This window comes from Buteo buteo, chromosome 4, assembly GCF_964188355.1.
Source record: "Buteo buteo chromosome 4, bButBut1.hap1.1, whole genome shotgun sequence".
In the NCBI taxonomy this organism is placed as follows: Eukaryota; Metazoa; Chordata; class Aves; order Accipitriformes; family Accipitridae; genus Buteo; species Buteo buteo.
In genome coordinates, this window is record NC_134174.1 from 53,482,376 (window position 1) to 53,499,226 (window position 16,851).

The 16,851-nt window shown below is 46.8% G+C and overlaps 1 protein-coding gene across 13 annotated transcripts in view; it reads left to right on the forward strand.

Annotated features, from left to right (window-relative positions):
* Positions 1-940: 940 nt before the first annotated feature.
* The window catches only part of ENTPD1 (ectonucleoside triphosphate diphosphohydrolase 1), a 37,432-nt gene continuing 21,521 nt past the window's right edge, over positions 941-16,851 (forward strand). For 6 of the 13 annotated variants that reach the window (XM_075026141.1, XM_075026140.1, XM_075026144.1 and 3 more), the window contains exon 1: positions 11,129-11,272. Coding sequence is in view for 1 of the 13 variants with exons in the window: in XM_075026137.1 (XP_074882238.1) it covers positions 1,020-1,035 (16 nt within the window). In the remaining 12 variants the exon portion in view is untranslated. Of the gene's footprint in view, positions 1,036-11,128; positions 11,273-11,308; positions 11,518-13,247; positions 13,328-16,851 lie in introns of those variants that run through there. The other 7 variants (XR_012650139.1, XR_012650140.1, XR_012650141.1 and 4 more) reach the window with 3 other exon arrangements.

Here is a 16,851-nt window from a genome sequence, read left to right on the forward strand (position 1 = left end):
AGTGGGGAAGGTGCCTGGGGAGGGGGGAGAGCCCCAGGCGCTGGGAAGTTGGTGGCCCCTGCTCTGAGAGGGAAGTGAAAGAGCCAGCGGGCTTGGCCACTTCCTTTGGAGTGGGAGGCTGGCAGATGCGTAGGTGGGAGCACGGGGGCATATGTGGTGCCCGGAAAGGGCCTGAATATCGGAGGCTATAGAGAAAAGTTGCTGAGACCCCTCCAGTGCTGTCCTGTATATCATATTTGCGTGGAGTCAACCTGGGAAGGGCACAGGGGCTCGGCAGGGATAAAAGGCAGTGGGGATGGGGGGGCGGGAGAGGTGTCCCTTCAGGCTTTCCTGGCAAGTAGCCCCAAAACTGCCTTTTTCCTGAAGATCCCCAGGAGATGCAACCAGAGGTACGAACTCATTTTGTGGGGCAGGCAGGTGCAGGAGGTGACTTGTCAGCAGTTATTGCAAGTGTACCTCCTTCCACGGTTTGTTGCTTGTTTGGGGGTTGTTTTTTTGGTGGACTGGACCCCATATCTGGAAACGAAGAAGGTCGTCTCTTCTCAGGACAGTTCTCTTCGTGCACCTCGCTGGTATCTGCTCAGTCTTATGCAACTTAAAAAAAAAAAAAAAAAGAAAAGAAACCCAACCTAACAAAAGACTTTCTCTCTGCAGCCAAAATGATCTCTCCCCCCCGGAGCCAGCGACGCAATCCCGCTTCAGAGCCCGGCCCCCGCGGAGCCAGCGGCGGCCGTTCCCTCGGGTAGCCCCCCCGGCCGGGCGGGACCCTCCGACCCGGCGGAGGAGCCCGAGGCGCTGGTAACGCGGCAACTCTGAGGTAATCTGGGCTTTAAGGAAAGCGGGAGGTCAGCCCGCAAGTTAGATGCATTGAGTCATGTAGAGTTGAGCTAACCCCTCCCACAGCCATGGACCACTAAAGCGCCCATTTTCATGAGCACCTCTCGCTAAGGCAGCTCAGAGCCGGCGGAGGCTGAGAGAGGAGGAGGGGGGGGGAGAGGAGGGACCGCGCACCGGCACTGATGGACGAGCCAAAGGGTAAGGACAGAAGCGAACCGCTGACCTCCGAGAGCCGCCCTGACCCCCGGCCAGGGGGCGCGGGGCGGGGGAGGGGGGGGCCCGGCGGGGCTCCCCGGGGTGTCGGCATCCCGCGGCCGGCGCTGGGGGTGGGGTGGGGGCTGTGCATATTCATGAGGAGCTCCGTCAGATTTGCCAGTCAGGAGGGAGCTGCGGCTGCGGCATCCCCGGGCGGCGCGTCCCTCCCTCCCTCCCTCCGCGCCCGCGGAGCGCTGCCGGCGGTGGGCGAAGGCTCCGCGGCGGGGGCTCGCCCGGGTGGGTGCAGCCTTGCCGCAGTCCTCCCCCCCCCCCGGCCGGCATCATCTTCGAGCCTTTGGAGCGCTGGCCGCTTCTGAAGGGACGATGTCAACTTGTGCCCGGGAAGGGGGAAGGCGGCTGCTCGGGGGAAGCTGGAGGTGGCCGCGGGGCTGGCGGGTCCCGGGGCGGGCGGGAGCGGAGGCTCCGCGACGGCGTCTGGCAGAAGTTCGGCCGCGTCAGTGCGAGGGATTCCCTCCCTCGCCGCGCCGGGGAAGAGCCGGCGGTGACTCCCCGGCTGCAGCCCGCGGCGCCGGGGCCGAGCTCCCGCGGCGCCGAGAACCGCCCTCGGAGGATGAAAGGGAGAGAAAGAAAAAAAAAAATTTTAAAAGAGCAAAAACTCAGCGGAGGTGTCGGCTGCTAGGAAGCCGCGGTGGAAAGCGATAGCTCCGAGGTTGGAAGAATTGCTGTGCTGGGCACGAGGGGCTCTCGGGGCGTGGGCTCGGGAGAGCGCAGGGCAGAGGGGGATTCCCCGCCTGGCAGCCCGGCGAGCCCTCTCGCCGTCACCGCGGCCCTGGGGATCCGGAGAGGGACTCGGCGGTAGCTGGACGTGCTTATTGCACAGTAATTTTTCTACGAGATACACGTCTTGTACCGGGGTTTGCCTTTTATAAACAGCTGGCACGGCGCACGTAGCAGCACTTGTCACACTTAACGTTTGGCAGAAACATTTCCTAGTTTAGTATCAGCTTTTGCCTGTCTGGGTGTCTTACCCTCTGTTTACAGCAACTTCTGCAATACGGCGCATTTTTCTACACTGCTGACAGTACTGGGCTCTGTGCGGCACTTCTAAACACAAAGCAGGAACTCGGACAATTAGGCAAGAAGCAATAAACTGGAAAAAGATCTGGGCAGAAACTTAGCCTTTAAATGGAGTGGGAAGCTTAGGGTTAATAGTTTCCACTATTTTGATAGTTTCTTGTTCAGTACTAGGTGGAAGTCTCTCATTTATTACTGTTACGACAACAGGGAATCAAAATGTGATTATTGTTTTTCCTTTAGGCATAAATAAAATGGTAAACTAGATCTCTCCAAGTTTTTAACTTCATAGAATGTGATGAATGGTGTTTGAGGGGAAGAAGTGTTTTCTCAATTTGACATACATCAAAATCTAAAGCAAAGACCTGCAGGAGAAGGTTAGCTCATTAGTTTATGCAGTCATAAGTGAAGCTGGAAATACTTAGAAATAATTTGCCTCTGCTGAGGAGGGAGATAAGAATAGCTTTGAAACCAGTCTTTAAAAAGTTTCATTCCAAAAATGAAATGTAATGCATGAACGGAGATGCCTTTTCTAGTGAGGTGAGGAATCACAGGGAAGAAACTTAGATGATGAGAACTGATTTAGCAGAGGACCAAAGGAGCCTTCTTTAAGAGAGTGGAATTTTAAAGAGGCAGAAGGAACCTGACGAAAACGGACAGTTAGTGCTCGAGCTAATTGCTGAAGAGGCGGTGTTGGTGTCAGAATGGGCCGACCTGCAGAACATGCAAGTCGTCTTGCAAGAGCCTAATGAAAATTAGTGCAATAAACAGCAAGAAACCGCATGGGGGGTGGGGGGGTGGGGAGAAGAAAACATGAGGCAATATTTTTGAAAACACCTCACAGCATGCCTTCCAGAGGCAGCAATCAATAGGTTCAACAAGGGGGAGTCCAGGACAGGCAGAATCTATCAACTAGTAGGAAAGTTTCCACCTTGAAATGAGACACAAATGGCATGTCCCTTCATCAGAAAGGTATTATTAGGGACTCTTTCCTGGGAGTCTTGTCCAGAGGGACTGCAACAAACAGGCTTGAAACGCTACTCTTCAGTTTTAGGAAGCCTGTATTTTAAATACTGATACTGTCAGCTCTGCCTTGAAATTTGGATCAATATGCTAACACAGCCAAGGAAGAAATTCTGTTTGGGGTGCTACAGAGCAACAGATTGTATCAACGATCAGTATGAATACCTTCCTGGGCAGAAAGTGTGACAGTCTGAAAAATATGTTACTGAAAAATATACGGCAGGGCTTCAGTCTGGGGAAAGCACGATACTGATCTCATGCAGACAGCAGTAAAAAGCAGTAAACCTTCTAAAATGTATCAATTTTAACATAAAAGGTACTGAACTGAACAAAAGGTAGTAACTCTGGTTTGGAGCTATCTATATACAAGATGAATTAATCACCTCTATCAGATGACTGCTCTCTATGGACCAGTGATTTTTCCAGCATGGAAAGGTAATAAAGCAAAATCTGATGGGGGGAGGGGGGGGAGAAGTAAAGGAATGTGAATGAAGATTGCAAATTTAAAGAATACATACTGACCAGCACTCCAAAACCAAGAATGAGGATGACTTTGGCTAGTTCACTCAGGCAGTGAAGGCAGCAAATAAAAGTTAACACAAGTAAATGGAAAGGAAGTGGAGAAAGAGGAAATGAAGAACATCTGATAGAAAATACAGGCTGTGAATTGGAGAAGATTATTTGGAGACAGTGAAGATATCAGGGAAAAATCTAAAGTTAGCAGGACCAAGCACAATTCAAAGGAGGCATTCTGTGCCCCTTAGGAACAAAATAATGTATATCTAGCAATTGCATAATCCTTATGGAGGTGGAGAGGGTAAGATTTTAATGATGACACAGAAAAAAAACCCACAGAAGTGTTGGTTAAATACTTTGCCAGATTGGGGCGGGGGGGGGGGGATATGAATGAATTCTGATATGAAGGAATATTTAATGGAAGTATTATAACTAAGTAGATTGTTTTGTAGATTAACATTGGGGGGAAGGGAGGGGGCAGTAAAGTTTTGTAACAATTTGAAATTAAATGTGCCAAATAGTTACTGAGAAGATCTATGTGCAATGATGTTAAGTTTCAACAAACTAGAGTAGAACACTAAGGATATCCCAGGCAATGGGAAGGGTGCTATTGTTGACCCAATATCGCAGCAGTGTAATGGTGGGTAGCCTAGAGAACTGTTGCCAATTTAGTTTAACATCAGTTCTATCTAAATTACTGGATAGATCTCCCCAGTCATCAAGTTTTAATAGCTAGTTTGATCATATTCTTTTGGTTTTGTAGAGGATAAGACTTGTTAAAGTAGCTTTCAGAGTAATATTGTTGAAGTGGATAGCACTGTCAAAATGGATAACGGGAATGAATGCATCAAAAAGGAAATTACTCATCCCAGATGGAAGCAAACCTGTGAGTTCATGTGGTGTCCTCAAGCAAGCATATTAATCTGCATCTTAGAACGGAGATGGTCCCACCTACAAGAGTCTGCAGCAACAACTTCAAGGAATATGTTGCTTTTGGGTTCGGAACTCGGCTAGAGAATGCATTTATAAGGGGGAAGGGGAGGGGAGAGAAATTTAAGTACTGATAGACCATTTCATTTCTCTTTGCTTTCTTGAAGGCTTTTTTTGTTTACAAAGTAAGTCAGCTGACTTAACAAAACAGATGTCAAACAAGCCTGGTGGGATTCTCATTTGGAAAAAACAGGCTGCATTTTGTCTTATGCATGTTATCACTATTAACATCCTCTTCTTGATTTATTTCTTCAAATGAGGCTGGAGGCTCATCAAAGTTCTAGGGGAAAAAAAAAGTATTCTTAAAAACTGAATGAATATTGAATAAATCTGGGCTGTAAGTTAAGGGACTTCTAAAGCCTCACTTCCCTGATGGTTAGGACCACCTCACAAAAGGGGAACTGGAAGAACTAATCTCCCTGTTTGGTATTTGATAGCCAGGGGGTGGATTATGAGTGTAGGACTGGGAAGGCAACTGGTCCTTTATCTGATCTCTTTTCCAACTAATTATTTGTGCTTGTTTTATTTTTCAGCAATAGGAAATGTGGTTGAAAACAGTAAATACGAGTATCTCCCATGTTTAAACTGCTCCACAGCAATAGATGCATTTCTGATGTTGTTCTGATTACAAAAGTCTCCCTATGACTCTCCAGCAAAGAATGAACTGATGGATTAAGACCTGGATAACAACAGACCTCAAAAATAGTTATCAAAGGAAATCATCATTAAACAGCTGTGTTTTCAGAGGTATTCTGCAAGAGGACTGATGGCATTAGACATTTTCAATAATGATCTAAGTATAAAATCATTGCTGATTTACAGATGGAGTTTGTCAGTGCTAGGAGGACCAGTACAAATACCAATTAAGTCAGAGGAAAAAGTCTAAAGAAGCCAAGAGTGGTTGGAAACATAAAGAGCAAATAATAGGCTTCAGGCCAAGCTTGTAAAAGCACAGCTAATGCAACTTCGGGAGGAAAATTGGGCATTCAAATACTGAATGGACTAGAAAGATTTCCAGACAATGTTGTCCGGAAAAAATATGCAGAGGTGTGTGTATGGATGCATACATATATATCTATCTGTGAAAGCCATAACTCACAGTTTATTTGCTTTCTTACATTGTATGCACAGCTGCATTACCATGGAGGGAGAAGGTTGTCCTCTAGTCAACTTTATTGGTACCACTGCAACCTGTGTTTGCCTCTTGGCTTGTAATTACCAGAAATATGTAGAAAATCCTCAAGGAATTTCTCAAGGAGAAAGAATAAATTTAAGAGGCTGGACACCTGAAAAGGGAAGGGTTACAAAAGCTATAACTGATAATCTTTCTGGCCTTTCCTAAGCTGTATAAATGGCTTAGTATGGTGCAAAAGTACCAGGCTCGGTTATGTCTTCTTTTCCTACGACATTGTGCTTTTAGCACCTGTGGGTTTGGCAGCAACTAGCAAACTGGACTTTGGGGTTAATACCCCCTGGCTAGGTGTATTGTACCTTTTTACTAGCACCGTGCTCAATGACAGTGTTCCACAGAGCTGGATCTGGTCTGAAGTGTGTTGAGACAGGAGCTGGGTTCTCAGCCTGGAAATGATCGGTTCAAAGTGGTTAGGATGTGGTTAAGGACAGAAGTGTTTAGGCTGAACTTTGGGCTGAAGTGGATGATACTGAGATGACTTTGGTTGGGGAGCCAACCCATAAGGGATTAGTATTGCTTGAAGCTGATCAAACTTGAATAGTAAAGTTCTGGATCATCTTCACAAGAGAAGCACCCCTGTTGGTTTTCTGAAAGATCAGTTAGATGGGGACCAATTCTTAAATTGTATTTTCTTACGGTTTTGTCAGCTAGATGTGAGAGCTGGCTTCATCTCTCAGCTCGGTGGAAACTTCCCTTCCCTGAGCAGAGCTGAAGTTTTATGGCAGGCATTTCCATCAGTGTTTCCTAGCTGCAGAGCTGTTGCCAGCATGCTTACATGGGGAGCAGCAGAGCCTACGGGTGCACTTCTACAGCCGGTGTAATTTGACATAAATCTGTGCTGCTGAAAGAGAAGAGAAAAGGCGCCTGTCCTTGTCCCTAGCCTCGTTTGGGTTTTTTTTTGGGGGGGTGGCGTTCCAATAACTTTCAGCTTGTCTGGCTTGAAAGCCAACACCAGCCCAAGTGAGATAACAGAAGGAGGCGAGGGTAAAAGTCGCTCAGATTAAAGTTATTGGGAGGGGGGCTTCACTGTAAGACAAGGAGAGACACAAGAACAGCCCTGTGCTCTGAAACAGTGCTGCATTAGCAGTACAAATTAAGAAATGAGTTAGGGGAAAAAGTGTTGAGAGACCAGATGGAAGGGAACAGAGTCGGCTAAGTGCACACTGAACAGATTCATCTGCTCACGTCCTCTCGTGCATTTGCTCCCCCTAAATGCTGCTGGAAGGATTAGTTTCCCAGCCTGCTCTTTGGGCTCCTCATCCCTCTGACCCTTGTGCTGTCCTGGCTGTTCATGTTCAAGGGTGATGCAGGCAGTGCAGCGGTCACTGCAATCACTGCTGTCACTACCCTGTCAGTGCTCAGCCACCACCAGCAATGCTACAACTCTGTCTGTTATAGTTCTTGTCTGAACCCTTTAGGGCTCTTACTGGTCCCTTCCAGCTTGGGAAGAGCTTTCTGTGAGGATCTGCAGAGCCACTTCTCTGTCTGCCCTCACATTGTCTTTCAAATTCCCCTTGTAACATCAACATACTTTGTAGGCAGTGATTAAGCTTCTGGTATGAGGAGACATGGGCCCATCAGTCTGACCCACACTGTCCCATGCTCCCTTGTGACCTTCATCCAGCTGCACACTACGTCTCTTCTGACCAAAATGTAACCCTTACAGGGTGTCTGAATGGTTTACAGGCTGGGACTTGCACCTTTGAGGGAACGTTTTTATTTTGCATAAGTAGAAGTTAAAGGCTCTTAGTTTGATTTGTATTCTCCCTTTTGTTTCTGATCCTCCTGAGAATCTTTGCCCTGATCATATAATGTGGTGAATGCCAGGTGGTTCTTGGGGAGGAGGATGAAAAGAAAATGGATGTATTTTTACAAAGCAATGAGAATTAGCTTGTTTGTTCATTAACTATCTGCAATCTTTCAGCCAAAGCTTAAACCATCCCTGGCCTTTGAGCTCTGCGTACTGCCTGGAAAACGTGAATCAGCAGCTCAGGATGTAGAAACTACTTCAACCCCTTGGTTGGTTTGCCGTGCTTTCGCACTTGGGTCGGAGGGCTCCCAAAACAGCGGAGTGGCAGGAACTGCCAGTAGAGCTGCTGTGGTTTCTAACGTTCATTAATAGTGACATTGCAGCTGGGGGCAGGGGAGGCAGCAGCCTCTGCACCTTCCTCCCTGGGCTGTAGCAAGAGGGGGGAGACCCCTCCAAAAGTGAGGGAAGGAGGGAATTTGAAGACCCTGCAGCACAGCTGATGGGATGAAAACATCCATGGAGCATGGCAAAGCCCAGGAAGCAGGCATCCAGTGGGAGGGAAGATGGAGCTCCCATACGGAGCATGGGCTTGGTGGTAGGGACAGGTAATGGAGTGGGATTTGTTCCTCTGCTGAAAATTGTCCCTCCCGCCTACCTGCTTTTTGCCAGAATGGCAGTGGGCAGCTCTTGCCAGGGAGAACATCTGCTCTTGGCCAAGATCAGCCCTTAGTTGCTGCTCCAGCTGCTTTGTGGGAAACACTGGAAATCTGCAATTTTGCCTTGAATTGAATGTGCTCAATAAATTGATCTGCAGCTTCTATATATTTAGTCTTGTTTTCCAGAAATAGTATAGGAAGCTTACTGTTTCTCAGCTTTGTCTGAGACTGTGGTAAACACAAAACCGGCTGAAGCTGAAAAGAACTTTGTTCTGGTAAAACTAGTGGTCAGGTTCCTGTTTACAAGACTTAGAAATACTGTTGTGACAAAAAAGCATGAAAGCCATAAAGAAAAGAAAAGAACATTACAGCATTGTTGTTTAGAATTTATTCTGTCATTAGCCAGAGAGAATTAAGACCTTATTTTGAAATGAATTGGTTGCAAGTTTAAAAATAAATTTAGCAAGTGGTTTAACATATGAAGTTGGGTTGAGCTATGTCTACCCTGCCTGATGAAAAGGTCAGACCACTTAAGCTCCTTTCCCACACTGTGCTTGTGACTGTGTCAGCCTGACCAGAGAACTTAACCCATCTGAAGAGTAGCCCGGTTAAAAAAAAATTTTAAAAAATAGATAAAAATTAGAAATGCAATCTGCAGTTGTACAAGCGCAAGGTAGAACTATGGTAAAAGGCAGAGGTAGGATAGTCCCTTTTTGTGGCAGAGCAAACAGATGAGTTAAGCCAACTGTGAAACTAAGCCTGTGCATTTCATCTTAAAAATAGTGTTTTACAACAGAACCTGGCCCTGTGCTATGAACTCCTTGTTAAAGACAGTAATTTTACAGTTGCTTTTTAGGTTACAAAGTGTGTCTCAGCTCCAGAGACTAGTAATTTCTCTACCAATGTAAGGACCTTTTGATGTTGTGGCTACTTGGTGTCTCTGAGAATGTTAACTGGATCCCATAAGCCTTGCTAGGAATAGATGCCCTTCTGTAAATAGGGATCTTGGAGAGCCTTTTCTGCGCATTTACTTCTCGGGAGACTGCAACTATAAATTTACATTGTAATCTGCTGTAAACCACATCTCGCTAACTTCTGGTGTGGTGTAGCGGTTAGTCTTTACGTTTACTAGTATTTCATAGAGATTATATATAAACGCAGCAGGACTGCTGTTAGGTAGTCCCTGACTCCTTTATAAAGTAGTAAACAACTCTTTTACTCTACTGGTTTCTCCTACTTTCGCCCCTGAAGTCAGACTGCAGGAAGGAAACACAGGGGATGCCTTCTTTCCTGCTATGGGGCTCTGCTGCCTCTGTTGCTCTTTTTCAGTATGTTTCTCCTAACCTAAATGACATTTTCCATTTTTCCCATGTTTTTAAAGTTGTAGCAGAACTAGATAGATCTCGCAGTAAGAGTCGTGCGTATACTTTACTAGATCAATAAACTCCAAGTTGCTATTAGTCTGGCAGAACAGGAGAGAATATATCAAAATGATGGAAGATGAATTTAAGAGTAGGTGTAGCTGAAGCGTGCTGCTGTCTCCCCGGACCCTGGGAACTCTGCCTCTCTACAGGAGGGAGCGTGCTGGGAGCCGTGGTTCGTAAGAGCTTCCCAGACAAGCAGACAAGGTGGTCCAGGCGACAGAGCATCAGGCTGGCTATTTGCTACTAGCTTGTGCTTTTTCATTATCTGGGGAAATGGGGCTAATGGTGCTGACCTCTGTAAACTGCTTGGCAGTATATGAGTGGAAAGCACTGTGACAAATTCAAATGTTATGATTTGTTATTAGGTAAAGGCTGAGGCTCAACAAGCAGAGAAGTATGATGGTTGGCTCCAGCATTACCTTTTTGGTATTAGCTCCCCATATGTTGTGGGCAGACAGCACTGCTGAGAGCTGAAGTCAGCTGTGAAAGCCACAGAGTCAAGGGGAGCCTGGGAATAGTGGGATAGTAGTGAGACAGTCCTGGCCTTGCTTGGAGTCTATGTGCTGAGAGAAGGCTGGACTCATAAGGCTATGACATGAGCATGAGAAAATGTGTGTGCACAAAAGCCGCCTTGTGAGTCTTGTGGTTCTGCTATGGGATAATTGCTATCCTGTCTCACCAGGAGCTTTATGAGGAAAGCTGAGGTTAATGCCAGCCCTGCCCTGTGAGCCTGTGTATAGGAATACTACCAGGTCTGCACTACACTAGTGACAGTGGTCTCGCCCCGTACTGTCACAGGGAGCTGCTCGGGACGTGACAGGCTGAAAACAGCTCCAGCTTTAACATTGTCAGTGAGGTCTTGGGTGTAAACTGTTTAAAATCGCTCATGGTGAGTCTGGTAGTGACACCCAGGGACAGGCTGCATTGTTTCTCTCTTGGGTTTCAGCATCGTCTAATTTCCAGCAGACTGCCGCTGGGGCTGTGCTCGTGCATGCTGTGCCATGAGCTCTGGGCAGAAGACCCAGCTGCATCTAAGCAGCAGAGCTGCATGCAGGAGCAGACCCCAGAGCAGCCCTAAAATCCGCTTCCTTTGCTGTTATTAGGGTCCCCCGTAACCTTACCAAGCCAAGGAGACCTTTTCACAGCCGTGATGACAGCCTGTGAAACGAAGGTCCCGGCACACTGTGCATAAGGCAGGCATGCACCTGAAGAAGCAGAAATACTAGAACTGGCTTGAAGGAAACATGAATGGAAGTGTGTGTGTGTGAGAGAGAGGACTAGAAGAAGCAACAGAGCAAGGGTTAAAAGAATGGTCTGTATTGATAACCAAGGATGTGACCAACTGCAGTAAAACTGGGTAAATGCTGACAAATGGGGTGTTTATGATAAGCCCAGCAGCCTGCACCCTGATAAGCCTCAACACAGATAGCTGATCAGCAGAAGGCATGGGTGCTGATAAAGCCCCCGTACAGATGACTCCTTTGCAAAAAAAAAGTGCTCCATTAATAAAAGGATGACAGCAAGGTCGCAGCACGTCCCGTGTGCAAGTCGTCCTCTTCCTCTCCCAGCAGGAAGGCAGACTGTGGGAACTAAGGTACCCAAAATGAGGGGGGAAAAATGTACTGAGCAGCCATCTGTCCTAGGGCTCTCGGGGGAGGACATAAATGTGATTTTGAGGCGAAGGGATCACACTGTAGTAACCACTAGCTCCTAAAGATGGCAAAAGACCGGCCCAAAAATTGTAGCTTGCCACTGCAGAGGAACCCGAGAGATGCAGTGAGGACTTGGCATCTGCCACCCTTGGTCCCATCTCACACAGGATCCTGCCAGAGCCCCTGGGTGAGCTTGGTGCCTGGGAGTACTGGGGGAGTGAGCGTGGGTGAGGAAATGTGTGCCACTGAAACCATTTTTTGAAACAGGTGTCATCTTCCTGTTCCGTAAGGTCTTGCACTGTTGCTACGTTGATTTTGTATATCATAGCTATGTTAAAAACGACTCCATTCTTAAATGAGAAAAAGATGTGAAACCATTGTTTATAATTGGTAAACTCAGCAGAGTTTAAGAGGTTTTTGTTTTGGTGTGATCAGTGGTACAAAAATGTAATCAGGTCCAAACTGAGCCGTGAGAGGCTCTGAGGGCTGAAAATGATTGGGCAAATATAGTGGACAAAACAAAACAGGAGGGCAAGGAAGATTGTCACATGCTTTCAGTGATGGGAAGTGCAAAGCTGAAACTACTGTCCCCAGCCTTTTGCCTTCACCGTTCCCACCCAAAGTAAGTCGACTTCCCTTGTGTCTGTGCAAAGGGTGAGCAGGTCACAGCCCAGGAGGAGACCTACTGCTGAGAGTCAGCTGAACAAGAGTGGTGTGGAAGCCCAGCCAGTTTATAAATGGATTTTAAAGCTAGGGCTCCCACATCTGCTCTGAGGAGACAGCCTCAGAGATTTCTCTTTGCAGAGTTACCGTATAGCTCCTATTTGTCCTTCATCCTGCTAGCCCTCATTTCCATACTTCACATCTCTTTAAGCCCCCATGTATTTGGGATCAAAACCTGCTTTCACTTAGCGTTATTGTCCTTATGAGTATCTGAAGTTTCAGTTATTTTTTTCATGTTTGTCTTTTTCCAAGTTTTATTGTTTCCTGCGTAGGATGGTGGTTTCCATAGATACCCTGGACATTATTTATCTATCCTCCCTGAATGTGTAGTTCCTCCCAATGAATTACAGTGCAGTTTGCCACTTCTGCTTGAGGCCTTTGTTCCTTCATCCGTATCAGTGCTATACTGAGCATTTTAATGCTGTTGTTCTAACGTGTCTTGTCGTCTTGATACGTTGCCTTGTGCTCTTATGTGGCTTTCAATCCACATGATAGAACTCCTAGCCTAGCCAGTTTTAAATTAAAAAACGGTACATTGCATGTCTATTTTAGGATTTTTGTACTGATAATTGTTGGAAACTTTAGCTCAGCTTTTCTCTGCTATGGGTAACTGTTAAACAGAACAGTGTTTTGTTATTTTTGTTCTCTGTCCCCCCTTGAGAAATGTTATCAAAAAAAAAAGTCTGGCAAAGTATTCAGGATTGGTATGGTCCTGTCTGAGAGCTCAGCTAGTACTGACTGGTATTGTTTGAGACAGCTCTCACATGAGTTTTCTGTTTATCCTCGTTTCTACCTTGTCCCAGAGGAAAGCATACGTCCTGGATTGCAGAGGTAGATGCTAATGTGAGTCACTGCTTGGTATTTAGTGGTGAGAAAGTTGGCCACTATCAGTCTTCCCAAATCCTAGCAGAAGCCAAGAAAAATCCGGATGCAGCATAAGCTAGCACTTTCTTCTTCAGGACTATTCTGCCCTTATCGGGCTATTTACCACACAAGTGGGGCTGTTCTGCTGATTCAGCATCACAAGAAGTGATGCCAGGGCAGCTCGAGACCACACTTAAGGAATTACAAAGGAGACCATTAGAGTCACAAGTTTTCTCTTTAGCTGATTTTATAAATGGATTTGTTTTCTTTCCTCCTCCTTTGTCCCAGCACTGTTAATAAATAATCTTTTCAATACCCCTGCTCTTGCAGGAGACATGAGGAAAGAAGCCTGTTCTCATGTGAACTTGCTGGAAGTGGTGCAGCTGGGCTGGGGATCCTGCGGCTGGAAGGTGGGCTCTGGCTTGAGGTTGGGACCTCCCGTAGCCGGAGGGAGAACAGTGCTCAGAGGGGCTGGGGAGAACAGCGGTGGCGGGGAAGCGGCAGACCTCTAGCTGCTTTTTGCATGGGCTCAGGTTTGCTGGCCATTCCTGCTGCTGAGGGGCTGTGCTCATCTTAACAGAGCCAGCTAGCAGCTCTTTTCCATGCTACAAATCTTTCCCCTTTGCTGGACTGGCTGTGTCACAAGCTTGTCACTACTTCAGCTGAAGCAACCTCCGTTTTGTTGGCTTTTGACAGTGCAGAGTGTTGATTTCTCTGTCCCAGTAAGCATCTTTGGACAGGCTGGAGGATAGAGCAGGAAGCTGGAGGCAAGTGTTACAGAAGAGCTTGGGACTTCCCTGCTTGTACCTCCTTGCTGGGAATGGAGGGTGGCTTGTGCTCTTACTCCTCTGGGGGAGATGGGGTGAGAAGTCAGAGCTGTAATTTCTGTTTGCTGGGCCCAGTCCTGGGTGTAGTCTTTGCAGATGCCTCAGGGCTGCTCGGTCCCCCAGAGGTGATGGTGGTTTAACGCCTCCGCAGCAGCCCCTTGCATGTAACGTGGGCAGACAGGGCGGCTCGAGCACTTGTCGGAAGGATGGGTTGCTGTGACAGTCCCTTGTCCTTCTTACCACTGTGTACCCATGCTGCCTTATCCAAAATATTTCATGTTTGTATTTTGAACTATTTGAGACAAGGACTTTGCGGGGGAGGGCGAGTAATGAAGACATACAGATTGAAGGTCAAAATACAGTTTGATTGTAAATGGGTTTCCTTTCCTGAGCCTAATTCTCCCCAGGATTCACTGCATGTCCTGGTAATAAGTAACCTGAATTTTGGAGATTAATAACATCCTGTGCCAGCCCATTCATCCAGCAAAACCCCTTTGCTGTTTTGTTCCATGTCTGCATGAGGTTCTAGCCCTTGCTAGGTGCTCTTCTGACCATGAAAATTTAGATTCATATTTAACTTTTACTTTTCATTACCTTTGCCACCTCTAAGAAGTATTTCTTCTTACACTCGGGCACTTTTTTGAGGCCTGTGCTCTGCAGCAGGCTTTGGTCCTGTGTTCTTCCCACTGGCTGTCCTGAAAAATACCACAGGGCAATTTGTTTCCTGCTATTTGAAATGGAAATTGTAGCAGCATGAGGAACAGAGCATGATATTCATGCCAAATATCATGAGCTGAATTCTCCTCATGGTTTGTGGGAATCCTACTTATTAAAGCTGACCTCTGAGAAATCAGTATATTTTTCCACAAAGCCTAGAGAGAGGATGCACTCCTCAGCAGGAGACAGAAACTATCCCAGCTGTTCCCTGTCCTGTGCTCTGCAATGAGGAATGGAGATACCAGTGCTGACAGCTGGAGGTATGGGGGCAAATCTGGAAGTGTTTAACTAGAGAGCTGTCTTTTTTTATGCATACAGTCTTAACCTTGGCTTACTGGACGGAGGCAGTGGCACTGCTGCCCTGCCTGGATAGCAAGGGGCCGTTTGCTTCATCTGCTAGAATTAGTTGCAAAGGGAAGGTACCTACAGTTTTCTCTGGTGCAAATGGGTACTATGCATGTTGAGGGAGGAAAAACTCACTGGGTATCTTGCAGGCCTAAGATATGCTCCTCTAAAAGAGCAAGCACCTGTGCTGGAAATCGCAATTGCAAGGGGTGGCACAATCCAGGTGTGGGCAATATCCCATGCACCGATGAGCACCGCGGGGGTCCCCCGTGTATGCACTCACGCATGGGGCTGCCAAGGAATGGGCATAATCTGTCCCTCTGCGTACATGGCCTCATCATCCAGGGGCTTTGCCAGGGGCTCTGCTGATGCTGCACCAGCCTGGAGCAGTGTTTGCACTTCTGCGGTTGGTCTCCAATGGTTTTCTCTCCTGAAAGGGAAATGAAACTTCAGGAGAGAAGCTGGTTGCTTTGCTGTGCAGAAATACTCGGGAAGCTCGGGTTCCCGCTGGCTGCAGCAGCATGGGCGGCTGCTCTGTTTGCTCACATGTGGCACTTTGGGCAGCCGTGTTGTTTTTTGGAAGCTGGGGAAGTAAGCCCCTGGAAGCAGTAGTGGTGCTCAATGCACAAGGCGATCCCAGGCATCTGCAATTCAGAGAAAAACGTCCTCGAGATGTGGTGAGGGGCTCGGTGGCCCCAGCCCCTTTGAGGCAGGATTGGTTATCAGTGGGGAGGGCATACAGGGAAAGTGGTACCTGCTGGGAGGGTGCATCCTGACACCGCTGTGAGCGCCGGGTGCAGAGCACGCTGTGGGTGGCGAGGGGTTTGGATTTGTTTTCTCTGCGGTTGTTCCCCTTGCCAGAACCTCTTGTTGGGAGTAGCAGTATTTACAGAGCTCAGGACTTTGTATTTTCTAGGAAGTTTCTGAACTTGCTGACTCAGCATGGGTGTTGAAGGGGTGAACAGTTGTTCTGGGGGCTATTTCCTCTCTTTTGCCATGACAAATTATACATCCCCTGGTGCAGGTAGCTGACAGGGCACAGGGAAGGGTGGGCTGTGCTGGGTTGGTGATGTAACTCACACATCACCAACCTTCTTATTAAAGCAGCGGCCCTGCTGTCTTTAACAGCAATGACAATAATTAAATAGTTGTACACAATAGCTGCCTGGGGCTGAACTAGGAACAAGCGACCAAAGCGGGTGAAGGTTAGTGCTCGTTACCAGCCAGGATGCCGGAGACAGAGAAGGGCATGACTGTCTATTTAGGGATGAGGAAAGCTGATATGACGGTGGATTTTAGTGAGTGAATGACAGGGTAATTCCTCAATACCAAGGGTGACCATCTCATAATTTGCAATGCATTACTTCCAGCACAAGGGAAATGTATATTGGTCCCAATCTCCATAGAGAAACCTTGCTATGAGAGATACAAATTATTACACAAGTAATGCATACTTATTTGTGTCAACAAATAATGTGTAGTAGCTCTTAAAAGAAGTGATTTCCCAAATTTAAAAATACTTGAGCTGAATCAGCAGAGTATTTAAAATAGCCAAATAGGAATGCTAATTGGAAGCAGCCTATTCACTTCCCCAAAAGCCTTAATACAACAGTTGAAAGTTATGCTAATTTGAAAAATAATAACATCCCTAAAAGATGCATATTTAGGGAGAAAAAAGGAAGCTGCAATTAATGCAAATGTAAAGTTGGAAAGTGTAGAAGATGGTCAAAAGAAGCATAAGGAAAAAATTATGGCCAGAGATTTAAGAAGAGCAAAGAAGAATTTAAGGATATTGAGCAGAAAAGGAAGCCTAGCAGCACCATTGGCCCATTGCAAGTCAGCATATTAGAACTATCAATAGTAACAAAACTGAAAAGGTGTCAGTGCTTGCAGCTTCTTTTTTCCCCTGAAAGAAAAACAAATGTCTTTACATCATTTGATAGCCAAGTATATTCAAGCAATAACTTGGGTGATAAGCTGGGGAGTTGGGGAAGCCGTCTTTAACTCACTGGATATCTTCTGATGAAACTTTCAGCTTTGTGGGT